The sequence below is a fragment of the Arxiozyma heterogenica genome (assembly GCF_036370985.1).
Source record: "Arxiozyma heterogenica strain weizmannii chromosome Unknown scaffold_30, whole genome shotgun sequence".
Taxonomy (NCBI): Eukaryota; Fungi; Ascomycota; class Saccharomycetes; order Saccharomycetales; family Saccharomycetaceae; genus Arxiozyma; species Arxiozyma heterogenica.
This window is the reverse complement of record NW_027042683.1, coordinates 276,364-290,137: the sequence shown is the minus strand read 5'-3', so window position 1 is coordinate 290,137 and position 13,774 is coordinate 276,364. Positions and strand designations below refer to the sequence as shown.

General features: G+C 28.9%; 5 protein-coding genes across 5 annotated transcripts; 2 read left to right on the top strand and 3 right to left on the bottom strand.

The window, feature by feature from the left end:
* Positions 1 to 344: 344 nt before the first annotated feature.
* Positions 345 to 944, bottom strand: RET3 (coatomer subunit zeta; the record flags this gene model as incomplete). Its single annotated transcript, XM_064860226.1, has 1 exon — positions 345 to 944. One exon carries the CDS (start codon positions 942 to 944, stop codon positions 345 to 347), a length of 600 nt encoding a protein of 199 aa, XP_064712887.1.
* Positions 945 to 4,256: 3,312 nt separating this feature from the next.
* TAF3 (Taf3p) lies at positions 4,257 to 5,675 on the top strand (the record flags this gene model as incomplete). The annotated part of the gene is made up of 1 exon (XM_064860225.1): positions 4,257 to 5,675. One exon carries the CDS (start codon positions 4,257 to 4,259, stop codon positions 5,673 to 5,675), a length of 1,419 nt encoding a protein of 472 aa, XP_064712886.1.
* Positions 5,676 to 5,992: 317 nt separating this feature from the next.
* RRP12 (mRNA-binding protein RRP12) lies at positions 5,993 to 9,658 on the bottom strand (the record flags this gene model as incomplete). Its single annotated transcript, XM_064860224.1, has 1 exon — positions 5,993 to 9,658. The coding sequence occupies one exon, from the start codon at positions 9,656 to 9,658 to the stop codon at positions 5,993 to 5,995; it is 3,666 nt and encodes a 1,221-aa protein (XP_064712885.1).
* Positions 9,659 to 10,489: 831 nt separating this feature from the next.
* MRPS16 (mitochondrial 37S ribosomal protein bS16m MRPS16) lies at positions 10,490 to 10,909 on the top strand (the record flags this gene model as incomplete). Its single annotated transcript, XM_064860223.1, has 1 exon — positions 10,490 to 10,909. One exon carries the CDS (start codon positions 10,490 to 10,492, stop codon positions 10,907 to 10,909), a length of 420 nt encoding a protein of 139 aa, XP_064712884.1.
* Positions 10,910 to 11,419: 510 nt separating this feature from the next.
* CIP1 (Cip1p) lies at positions 11,420 to 12,586 on the bottom strand (the record flags this gene model as incomplete). The annotated part of the gene is made up of 1 exon (XM_064860222.1): positions 11,420 to 12,586. One exon carries the CDS (start codon positions 12,584 to 12,586, stop codon positions 11,420 to 11,422), a length of 1,167 nt encoding a protein of 388 aa, XP_064712883.1.
* Positions 12,587 to 13,774: the final 1,188 nt, after the last annotated feature.

The window sequence follows — 13,774 nt, the reverse complement described above, 5'->3', positions numbered from 1 at the left end:
TTATTTATTTCCCCCTGCCAATTTATATATTTATTTATCAGTATACATTTGTCTATATGTTAATGAACCAGAACTTTCCTAAAGGGCTCTAAGTGATCAGTACATATTTTTTATAAATTCCAATATATATTTGTAATGAGAATAAATGTTCTATCTATGAAAGTAAGATAGAGGAAAAAAAATTAATGAGGTGTATCATATAACCACTAATAACACTAGCATTTCTATATATATACATACACATAAATATATCACGAAAAAATAAAAAAAAGTTTCCATATCACAGTATATTAAAGTGTAGTTATTATTTTACAGCCCCTCTTTTTATGTTATTTCAATATCTTTCATAAACCTTGCTGTAATCTTTCCTGTAATTTGCTCTTTGCAAAACCCCATGCACCCAATAATCCTTTATCAAAGTCTAAAGGTAATTGGTTGTCATTTGTAGGTGGTTTGCTGACTCTAGATGCAATTGTTTGTGAATCGGTCTCCAGGATAATCCCATTATCTACGATTTCATCTATAGTCAAAAGAACCATATCGTAATTTTCTTGAACATTTTTCTTATCAATACCATTATTTAATATCAATTCTAAGGAATTCTTTAAAGCATTGAAAGATGTTTGTAGAATGATTTCGTTTTCATTCGGATCACCGATTAAATAAATTGTTAGATCAATATATTCTCTATAAAATACAAGTTTATTTTCAAATAACATAACTTCACTATCTTGCTTATGAGTCTTTTTAATTAACCTCTTTTCAAAATCTTCTTGTTTTTTCAAGGAACTAAATAATTCATTTTCTCTAAAGGATGTGAAAGCAGCATGTTGGTTATGTCCTAAAACGTTTGGTGGAGGCTGGTAATACTTAGCATATATTCTATTACCTTGGGAATCAAGTATCAAAATGCTTTGTACAGAATATAATGATAGACCAGACATTATGTATGTTTTTTATTTTTGTATTTTTTTTTTTTTGACTTCTTTGTTTGCTTTAATTTATCTTTATCAATACTAATAAAAAGTATATGCAAAAAATATTACTTGTTCAGTTTAGTATAAAGAAATTCTTCTATTTTTTCTCTTTGCTTTGCTTCTGTGTTGTATGATCTTTTGTACCAAAGGAATTAGGAAAGAGAATGATAGAGAAGGGGTAGACAAAAATATGGCTCGATATAATCAATAACAACAATTAAGATATAGTTAATTTTAGTTCACTAAAATCGTAGTTTAATATAGACGGCAACTGCAGGAGATAATCAGCAAAAGACTTGTTCAATGAATGGGTATACTTTCACAGTTGTCACGTTTTTGTGAGAGGTGTCTCTCCATACTATCTTTTTTGTTGTTACTCGAATCTTTTTTCACCTTGCCAACAAAAGTAATAAAAAGAAAGAAAAAAAATAAAGACATAATTTAAGTTACCCGACGAAACCTAAAAAAAAAAAAAATAAAAAATGAAAATCCATAAAAAAAATTTTCGTATGACACGACCTAAAATTATATTCACATATCTCATTAAATCTGCTGATAAAACTCCTGATAATAATAATAATAGCAATGATGACATATTGTTTTTTTTTTTCTTTTGCATATGTAATTGCAGATTGGCTTATTGTATTTCAAGTAAGATTGTCTATTGCATTTATCAAGAAATATTCTTAGTAAAGATTTCTCTCTAAGTTCAGTTTAAGAAACAAAAGTTCTATTACATTGGGACATATTCGATAGTCTAGTTTAATATGTGTTTTGAGTTTAATGTTTTACCAAGTCAATTTCAAATTTAACTTTTCTTCATAAATAGTTATGTTTGATTATTTAACCATATAAAAAATTGTTTAAAACATATGAAAATGTAAAACTAAAAATACCATAAATTATGTGAGATAGAAGTTATCAAGGATCCTAAATAGAATTTCCAGTAGTTTTTTAGAATTTTATTCTTGTCTAATAGTGAAGAAAAAAAAATTTCTGAAAAATGATTGAAAATGGATTAGCTTTAAAATTTCATTTTATAACTTTTTTGGAGAAGCATCCAAAACTAGTTAAACTTGTTCTTATCCATGTCTAAGTTAATACCAAACCTTAGCAATAAAAATAATCTTTGTCTACTGAACTGCATTTTAAAGAATATAAATTAGCGAACATCACTTGTCTTACTTTATAAATCCACAAAAAAAAAAAAACAAGATCAGCCAAAGATGACGAAGTTGACTACATTTTGGTTACATCTACTAAATTATTTTATAGTATCAAAGAAAATTGCTTTTTGTAATGTTTCGGAGACAGTATTTATTCATTTGAAGACTTATATACAACCCTATAGAAAGGCAAATACAAAAATAACTTGATTTATGATACGATTGAACATTATTCTGTAAAAAAAAAATTGGATTACCTTCAAAGATATATAATAACAAAATTAATTATATTTTTATGAATTTTATCGTGTCAATTTTGATTATGACTAGTTTTCACGTTATTTCTTCATATAGCAATATAAAAACGAAGACAAAAAAATTCATTAGCAAATTATTTAAACGCTTTCAAGATAGAACAAGAACAGTGAGAAATTCTCCACTACTCTGTCTGTCGAAACTGAACTTCAACAATACCAATAAAAAATAAAAATAAAATACAATAAATTTTTTTGTGATATATATCAATCGACCTTAAGACAGATATATGAATATGTATTAATGAAAAAAAAAACAAAAAAGTGATTTATCTCCCATATCTTTTCAGACAATACTTACCAATGCATCAGTATAATTCATAACGTCAGACATCAAACAACAACTAACATTTTTATCGAATCATATTTTACATCAATAAATCACCAATTAGTTCTCATACAAGAGAATATTAAGATCGAGTATTATTTTCTCTCTTCCTCTCTTTTTTTTTTTTTTTTTAATAAATGACAAGGCAGTGGGAAATATATTCCCAACCTTAACAAAAGAATTAATTCATCTTCATTATATAGACAGCGTATCAGCAAACCTTTTATTTGATAGACAAAATATAATAAAATATATGCATCGATTATGAAAAAAAAAATCAAGAGGAATGACACCAATAAGAAAATATTCCCATGCTAACATAGATCTCTGGTTTTATGATTGTGGTAAACGAAAATTTAATAGCTTCCTTATGAAAAAAAATCTATTAAAACATTTTGTTGAAAAGTTGAACATCAAAATGATACCATTTTTAAATTTTAGACTTCAAGTTCGAATTGCATTGCCATTATTAATAAATAAAGATTTGAACTATGGTAAACTTGAAAGTAGTAGCTCAATACCGATTCGATATGAAAAAAAAAATTTAATACTGTGGATACAGATAAAAGTCAAAAATATTCTTAATGATAAAGGCAACAAAGATAATGGTGTATGTGAATCATAGTTAGAAAAACCTGAAGGTCACAATGCCGTGTTATTAAGAGAAAGTTCTATTTATAATTTGCAAAAGTTAAATCAAGACGCTTTCCAACTCCATAATGATAGTAACAATTTATTATAAATATTGATAAAACATCCTAAGGTATATTAATAAATGACGTTATTGAATTCCTTAAACAAAAAAAATGGTACTCACAACAAAATGGTAGTTGGAAGTACATGTATATGTGAGGAGGGAGGGGGGAAAGGGAGATTAGATAGTGCAAATACTTTTGGCAAACTAGGTAGTTTTCCTAGTACAGGACAGAATTAGAATCATTGGAAATTTTGTAATGTTGAAGAAATAAAGGATATATTTGCTCATTCATAATTGGTCTTAATGTCTTTCGTTCTTCTGTTATTTAATTGAGTTGTTTAGTCTAAGAAGCTTTTTTAATATCCAAGCTTGTCCGACTATTTATATTCATATATTAATTCCTTTGTTTATTTTACTAAGGATTTTCTATTCAGTAAAAAAAATTCACTCACCAATTGTTTTTTTTTTGAAAGAAACAATATCATTTCTAAAGGTTAAATCTCTTCGTGTAACTTTTTGGTAACTTCTTAAAAAAAAAAAAAATAGAAAATTATGAACCAAAACAACACTCAGAGTTGCACTTCCATCGTTGAATAGTGACTATTTTTGGTGTGTTATACTTATCGAAGTCCCTTTCGATCAACATTCCAGCTGCATTAGTTGATTAGCATTGAATATAAAACCATTAATTATATTCTTTTCTGTTAAAAGTTGTAAAGAAACCAAGAATAGAAATATTCTATATAACATAAACATAGGAAAACCTAAATAGAAATGACTGTAAATGATGAATTTTATTTTGCCTTACTGCGTGTTTCGATGTTACAATTATTAAAATCGATTGGGTTTGATAGGGCAAAACCCTCAACTGTAGATATTTTTACAGATTTATACATTAAATGGTTGGAACTTATGTTGAAAGAAATAAATAAACTTTCAATGGCGAGACAATCCACTGAGACAGATGATAATAATAATATTGCTTTACAAGATATTGTTCAGGCAATGATTAATTTAGGACAAATCAAACCAGTAGATATACTTGATATATTTGACGAAAATCCTTCTTTGCCGAGTGATAAAGGCTTATTACTATTAAAAAATTGGTTTTTGCACGATATGCAATTAAAATATGTAAAAAATCTATCAATACCCCCAATTGAAGTCATTAAATCTGATTTAACTAAAAAAATCGAGACTATGGCAACTACAAAACATGGCTTTACAATAGGTCCAACAAAGGATGGTCCAAATGATAATTTAGGAACCAATAATAATATTATACCGAATAGTTACAGTAATATGAATGATTATCTTAATAAGTTAAATCCAGGACAAACAAATCCATTTGATGAAGATATTCAGAAGGAGTTAATCAAACAAGAAGAATTAATAGATGAGATTCTCAATAATGGAGATACAGATAATTGGATCAAATTTATATTGATTAGACAAAGATTAAATCTTTGGAATAAAAAAAATCAAAATAGTTTACCAATTAGTATTTCCCAATTATCTAGCGTTAGCGGACTGAAAAATTCTTTGTTACATTCCATGCTGCAATTTTCAAAAGAAGATTGTGATTACTATAGTAACAATAAACTACAAACTATTCCAACAAAGTCAAACAATGATTACTTGCCAATAATATCAGAGAGTAGTATTAATAATAATGGAAATAGTGACCTAACGTATCATAATGAGAGTAACTTAGAATCATTGGAGGAAAATACCATCCTTGTTAAAAAATCACAAGAATATATGCAAAAATTACCTGCAATGGACAAAGAAAATAGACTAGATACGATAAAATTATCATTTGAGAATGATTTACTTGAAAGTGAAAGTGAAAGTGAAAACGATTATAAAAATAATAATGGATATGGTGAAGTCAGTGCCAAAGAAATGGACGCTAATGAAAATCAATTAGAAGAACCGGTTGATCCTAATGACGTTGAAATGGACGATAATGAGGGTGACGATATTAACGAACAGTATATAGGGAACAATGTAGATGATCCATTATTTCCAAACCCAATTGTGGAATCGTCCAATTTCCAATTTACTACATCTGTTACGGGTGATATTACAGATGAAACGAATGGTGTTAATAATTTAGAGCTGGCAGCGATGGAAGATATGGATAATACATTCCAAAGAAGACAATCATTAGACTTTGGCCAACCTTTCTAATGATAAAACATTAAAGACAAAGTTTGCATATAATATTCTTATGTATTTATATACAGTCATTTTTATAGATTTCAATAATTTTTTGATCGTTTGTACGTTTGTATCAATGAATGTAAAACAACTTGTACTGTGTGAATATTATTTTATTAATATTTTTTAGAAATACATTGGAAGGTATATTTTATAATAATGAACAGCCAACACTGCAACACATTTCCCACAAAGTACGGAGAATGTCTATATTTCCATTTATTATCATTTCAATTACTATACAACTATTTTATTAATATATACATTGGCAAGATATATATACATCATTATAATTTTCTCTTGGACTTATATTTATTTGTTTTCTTATAATTCTTTCCAATCTTATTTTTTATAACTGGCTTATTCACCTTCGGTAACTTCTCATCATCACTAAAATCGTTATCCTCTTCTTTCCTAGCACCTTTTTTGAATTTTAATCTGTTTCTTTGACCTCTAACAGGCCCTTGTTTAACGGCTTCTAGATAAGCATTAATACCACTTGAAATTTCCTTTAATGGGTCATCATCATCCGCATTTTGCTCCTTTTCTTTATTATTTAGGATTAATTTACCTTCAGCATCGAAACTAAAAACATCATCAGCAAGTCTCTTCTTCGAATCCTTCTTTAGTTTTCTTGGTTGAGTGGAAGAAATATGTGCCAATGTTTCTGCATCTAATAAATCTAATGGGTTATCACCAGATTTTTCAATAATATAGCGTTTAGAAGATTTCTTACTTGATATAACCTCTTCTTCATCAGATGCTTCCTTCAATTCACCATCAGAATCATATATAGCTTCATCATATGCAGACAAGAATTGACGACTAGAGTTTGCAGCCGGTATAACACCATCCTTAGTGTTATCCTCCTTACGTCTCAATCTATTGTTGGTCTTTCTAATATTGGTTAATAATTTTCTGTCGTTTTCAGGGAAATGCTGATCAATAAACTCGTAGCCAAACCTTCTAATCAATCTCTCAATAATATGTCTAACCTTTTGTTTAAAATGACCAGTATGTTCATTAGACCAACGTAAAAGTTTTGGCAATAATTCAGGTACTTTATTTCTCATCATCTCTTCTGGTAAGCCAAGAACACACACCTTGGCAAATCCAATTGCACTCTTGGCAATTTCTCTGGAATTAGATGTTAGATACAACTCAATTGTATCATAAATATCCATAATGATATCAGCTGGTAAAATATCTTTGAATTCAAACATCAAACAAGAATAGGCAGTGATAGTACTACTAACCATATGTTGTGATTCACCAATCAAACCAACAGAAACAATCTTAAAAAATTCAGAGATGCTGGCTGAATGTGTTTCTTCATCAATCTTGATAATGCCAACACCGGTCTCATTCTGCATCTTGTGGCCCATGGTAATTAAAGTAGCAAATGCAACATCTCTAGTTTTTTCATTCACATCCTTAGTAGCTAAAATAACTTCACTAGCAACTTTCACAATAAAATTTAAGTGATCACTTGGTAATAAGTTTATCACAGTTTTTATAGCCTCTAAACGAGAAGCACGAGAAGCTGCTTGTACAGTATGTGAATTGTTAATTATAGTATCTTCAATAGCAGCGATATGAGCAGAGACAGCATCTGACCCACTTGGCAGTTCAGATAATTTACTAATAATTCTGTAAGATCTTTTTTGGATTAAATTGTTTGGTAATTGAATAGTAGCATTGAATATAGAAAATAAAGCAAAGTATGATGATGTTGGTAAATACTTTACCATTGTGATAAGAATATCTAATAATGTAGAGGTCAATTGTGGAACAGATTTATTCTTGTTATTTGTACTATTGTTATTACTAAAATTAGCAGCACCTTTGTCCATAGAATCTTTTAATAAAGTACAGACATTGTTAAAAGTCTTCTCAATATCTTCTGAACTAGTAATCTTCAAATAAAATTCAATAGTCTCCAAAATATAGCCTCTTGAGTTTGGAGATGTTTGAGTGTAAATGTTGAAGAAAACAGCTAGAAGATTAGAAGCTTTTGTAGCCAAATATTCAATATTCTTTTTGGCTTCTTCCACAGGGAATTGTTCTTGTAATATAACATCCTCAGAAAGAGCACCATCTATATATAGCAGATTACTTTCTACTAACATTTTTAGAGCATTACAAATGGTAGTTCTTAATTCAGGTGTGCTGTATAATAAAGAACATAACTCTTGTGCAAATTCATCAGTAAATGACTCTCTTAAATCTCTTGGTAACTCTGCAAAATGTGGTAACAAGGACCAAGTTTGGTCTACTACTGTTTGAAAGACTCTTAATCGAACGGATTCTTTTGGTAATTTATCAAAACAATTTTGGAAATGGGTTACAATTGGAATCATGTCATTAATGAAAGTGGATAACTTTGCATATTTGATGTGATCTCTCAAGATTGGCAATAACCAAGCTCTACCAGGTTGATCATTAGATGGGTTAATCAAATTTAAAGGTAAATAATGTAGGACGACATCTGGTCCCATTGCAGTGATAGATGATCCAATAACTTGCTCTACTTCTTTTTGATAATCTAAATAATTTTCTTCATTAATTCTCCATTTATCAACAATCTGTAAAGGTTTAATTAAGTGAGGATTTGATCTATATTTAAATTTTTGAAATGCTATAGAGATAATATTTAGAATTTCTTTAGCTGAATGAGTGTATCTAATAGATAAGAATTCCACAAAGATATCAGATAATTGACCAATGATGTCACTAACGGATTCTACAATTTTCAAATCCACATTTTGAGTCAATAAAATATCGTCTTTAACAGCTTGATTTAAAATTGCAATTAAACATTGGGATGCACTGAAAGAGATTTCAGGAGTTTCACTCTGTAAATATATGGACATAATCTTAAATATTTCTGGTAATTTTTGTAAACACTTTAAAGGTTGGTGAATTGAATATGTGGTAACACCTTTAACTACCACAGCGATCCAAGAACCAGTCAATTGGGCATCTGAGTTGGATGGTTTCAAAGCGAAAATTGTGTCGAGAACATTAATGTATTTATTTTCTGCCAGTTTTGTTGATGTAGATAACTGCGCCATGGAATTAAATAAACTCTCGAAACATTGAAATGCACTAGTGACAAGGATTTGCTCTGAGGATTTAATGATATCTAATAAATAGTCACATAAAGGTTCAATTAAATGTGACGGCCATTGACCTGTGGAGACAACAGTGTTAATCAATTTAGTTATTCTGATGATTCTACCATTCATTTCTTGTTTAACGGAATCATTTTTCAATTTTTTGTTAGATAAAGAATTATATTCATCGATTGTTGCCATCAGTTGTTTCAAAATAAAATCAGCGATGAATGTTGAAGCAACATGCTCTGCAGTAGGAGCCACAGGTGGATTCAATAGGATTTGCGATACAGCATCCTGAGCTCTTTTTCTAATCTTTGGTCTTGGATCCAAGGACAATTCTAATAAACCTTGTAAACCTCTCTTTGGAGTAATAGATAAGTTATTAGTGTTGTTCCATGTCTGAGAATCCTGAGCCATTAACAAGGCTTCCAAAGCACCAATGGCGGATCTAATCAAAAGAGGTTCACTATTTGGGTCAGTGATACATGGCGCAATCTTTGTTAGGACCTCAATGAATTTTGATCTCAATAGAGATTTTGGAGTATAGTGGAAAACAATATCCAAAAGATAGGTAGCAGAAGTAGCCAATTGTAAATTGATAACTGAATGATTCTTTTGATCCATAGCCTGATCTAAAAGAGTCATAAATGCAATAATGTATTGAACAATATTTTTGGTTAGATCATTAGTGGCGTAACCTTCGATATTTTCCTCCACAGAAGTTAATATAATAGCGATATGTTTTTGATTGTCTAGTTTAGAAGATAATTGCTTTCTAATTTTAGACAATTTATCTTCCAGTTCCATAAAATGGGCGACTTGATCAGCGTCCATTATTGTGGTGAGTTTTGTATATATATTGGTAAAAGGGCCTAGTGAGAACAAAAAAGGTAAGGTATGAAGTATAGAAGTGTATAATCTATACAAAATGTGTATCAAACATATATCTCTAATGCTTATATGTGTGTATAGATAAGTTAATGAGTATAGTAGTATAAGACCCTACGGTGATTATACGTTTTAATTTTTTAGACAAGATCAAAAGAGATGAGACGAGATGAGATTGAAGGTAATAAACGTTTAATTAGAAAAGAAACAAAAGAAAAAAAATTTTTTTTTTTTCTTTTTCCCAAACTATAGAACCCAAACTGCCATCCAGGAAAAAAAAGAAAAAAAAAGAAAAAAAAAAACACCCATACACCTGCATATTTAGCAGTTTCGTGACCTGTGATATATTGTTTGTAGAAACATTGGCAGGATTAGATTCCGCAAAAAAACCCAGTTTTTTATTATCCATCCACACACCCCGCAGGTTGGACAAACCACGTGAAATTGTAAGAAAAATCTAAAAAAAATAAAAAATAAAAAAAAAAAAAAAAAAACAAAGAAAGATTAAATGAATCTCTACAAAAGCAAAAAAGGATGTATGGGTGTCATAAAGAAGAAACAGAAATGAAATGGAAAAGAGATTTCGATGTTGGTAGATTTCCCTTTCCATAAAGGAAGAGAATCGTTAATTTACTTTGTTGAAAAGATAAAAAGGGGATTAACGTACACATACGAGCCCATGTATCTCCAATATATATATAAGTACATTTTAAAGATAAAGAGTATAACTTAAGAAAAACAAAGTAAAAAAAAAAAAATCGATAAAAGGAGCAAAAAATGACAAAGGGTTTAGTAAGGATCAGATTAGCTAGATTTGGACGTAAAAATAGTCCAGTCTATAATATTGTAGTCACGCAAGCATATAAAGCAAGAGATAGCAAGCCAATTGAGGTTTTAGGTACTTATAATCCACGTCCGTTTGGTTTACGTGCCAATATTAGTCATAAAAATAAAAATAAACTTAAAAATCAGGATATCAAGACAAGTATAGAGAATAATACATTCCCATGGAAAGATATCAAATTAGATTTTGCACGTACAAAATATTGGATTGGTTGTGGTGCTCAACCAAGTGATACAGTTATTAGAATATTGAATAAAGCTGGGATACTAACTAATGCATGGGGCAAACAAAAGATTAACAATATAAATAGTAATAGAGAAGTTATAGCCCCTCGTCGAGAAGTTTATGAATAATAATAATAATAATAATAATAATAATAATAATAATAATAATGATAATAAAACAAAAAGAAATAAAAAAGCAACAGTGTCTAATTATATACACTTATCATTAAGTTTTCTTTATGTAAATAGATTATTCCAATACTTAAATATAAATGTATATTAAAGATCAAATTAGTATATATATATATATATATACAACAACTACTACTAATATTAATGTTAATATCATAAAGTTGGATAATATTGGTCGTAAGAGATGTAGAAGAATAAAAAAAGAAAAAAATAGTTATCATAATCATTACAATAAAAGGATGTATAATTATAAGGAATACTTTAATTAATAATTATCATATTTTAATAATACATGAATAATGAAAAAAATGTTATTAACAGAAGAAAACGATAAAATTGAATCATATATATTTATCTGAATGTCCTTACTATGTTTATTTATTTATTTATTTCTCCTCCTTATTTCTCCCCATTGCCAATATATGTAAGATCAATAACATTACGTGATTAAAGATTTTTTGTCTTTGTCATCAATGGGGATGAAGTTCTACTTAATGATCGACTTAACAATGGATTGAAATTGGTATTGCTGTTGTTATTATTATTCATATTATTGTTACTACTGTTTGCTAAACCTGGATACAAATTCAGGTGAATGCTTGAACCTAAACCAATCCCTAGCCCACCACCACCATTATTACTATTATTGATACTGTTACTATTACCATTATTATTATTATTATTATTATTATTATTAATTATGATACTTTCTGTACTTATACTTGTTGGATTATTTGATCCTGTGATATTATATATATTATTCTGTACCCTGTCCATGGTATTAGTTCTTTTCAAAATGGGTGGTTGAGATAAAGGACTGTTGATACTGTTGTTGTAGTTGTTATTGAGCAGAGAAGGTTGCATCAATGAAGTCAAAGAAACATTTCTTGAATAGTATCCGTCTTTTCTGATCTCTGATAACAAATTGTGTCTAATTATCGATAATAAAACGTTATGGTTATTACTATAATGTTTACTATTGGTGGTACTACTGAATATTTCCATATTAACTGAGCTGGCTCTTTTCAATGAAAGTTTACCAACACGATTAAGTATACCAGAGGGAGGATTATTTGTGTCGAAGGGAGTAATAGTTGGATCTGAACATAATACTTGATATGTATCGATCAACAAATTAATAAACTGTTTAGATAAAATATTGTTCATATTCATATTGTTTAAGGAAGCAGACATGGGTAATGCAATATCAGAATTTATGGAGCTTGCTAGAGATGTTGTACTACCATTATATCTACTGTAGCCGAACTGTTGTGGCTGTTGTAAGTTATAGAAGGCATGGTTACTACTGGTGTTATTAATCGAGAATAATACATTATGTGAAGTTACAGGAGTGATCATATTGTATTGTAGTCTAGGATCTACAAAAGTACTCATATCCGGTGTACTAGTATCCGTACAATCATTTACATTATTATTATTATTGCTGCAGCTATTGTTGTTAAGATTAGTATCATTGTTTATTTCAACGGCAGTGGTATCAGCAATAGATGTATTCCTAGTATCACTGCTATTTATATTACTATTATTATTGTTATTATTATGCTTATTTGAAAACATATGGAATTTTTTCTGGTATTTATCTAATAATAGCATGATGAATAAATTTTTTTTTGTGTTGTTGCTGTTATTGTAGTAGTAGTAGTAGTAAAAATGGTACTAATAACCGTACTATAACCCTTTAAGTTACTCTACCAACTGTATACCCAAGTACAAAAGTTTGTATAAAGATGTATACATGTTTGCCTCAAGAGAAAAACAAAAAAAAAAAATGAATAAATAAGAATAATTAATATATGAAAGAAAAAAAAGAAAGTTTAAATAAGTAAACGTATAACTGGATACATAAACAAAGTAAATACACTTAATACGTGGATAAGGGGCGGAGGGGGGAGAAGTTATAACAAGCATAAAGAATTCAAACGTAGTTCTAATTCCAGTTCTGAATAAACACTAAGCGGGGAAAGAGAAACAAAGACAAGAAACAAAAGGAGGGAAGAACCAAAACAAAGACATGCTGCAGAACCTAAAGCTCGAGCACAAACCACAACGCGTATGGTTCGAGTTGTAAACCGGAACTCCTTTGAGTGAATAATAGACAACGCCATACACCGACTACTGTTCCATTTAAATATATCTATTTTTTTTTTTCTTATATTTTATTTTTATTTCTCGGTAAACGAACGTGTGTCATTTACAAAATAGGTAAAAAAAAATTTATTGTGAACTGCAGCAAACCAGAAAAACAAAGATAATAAAAATAAAACGGGAGGGAAAAGAAGAGGAGGGGAGGGGAAAACAAGAAAAGAAGAATAAGAAACATACAGATGAAAAGATTATTTTCTATTGACGGAGTTAATCAATAAAACAACATAGGGAAAAATAAGGAGATAAAGAGATAGGGAGAGGAAGAGAGAAAGAGAAAAACAGGAGAAGAAATCCCAATATTATATGACATAATATGGTATTTGATAGTATTATATATGATATTATGACACATAAGTACCAAAACAAAAGATACATAAATACACACACACATATATATACAAAAAAAAAAAATAAAAGAATAGACTTCTTAAAGAGGAAGAAAAGTAAACTCTATTTATCAAAAAGGAAACAAGAATAAATAAAGAGAAATCAGAAAAGAATACACTATTCTTTCTCTTAATCCCGCAAACTTATTATCTCTTAATTTTTTAATTTTTTATTTTTTTGAAAGGGGAGTGGATTTGTATTTGTCAAAAACATTTTAATGTTAATAGACAAAAAAACAGGAAAATGTAT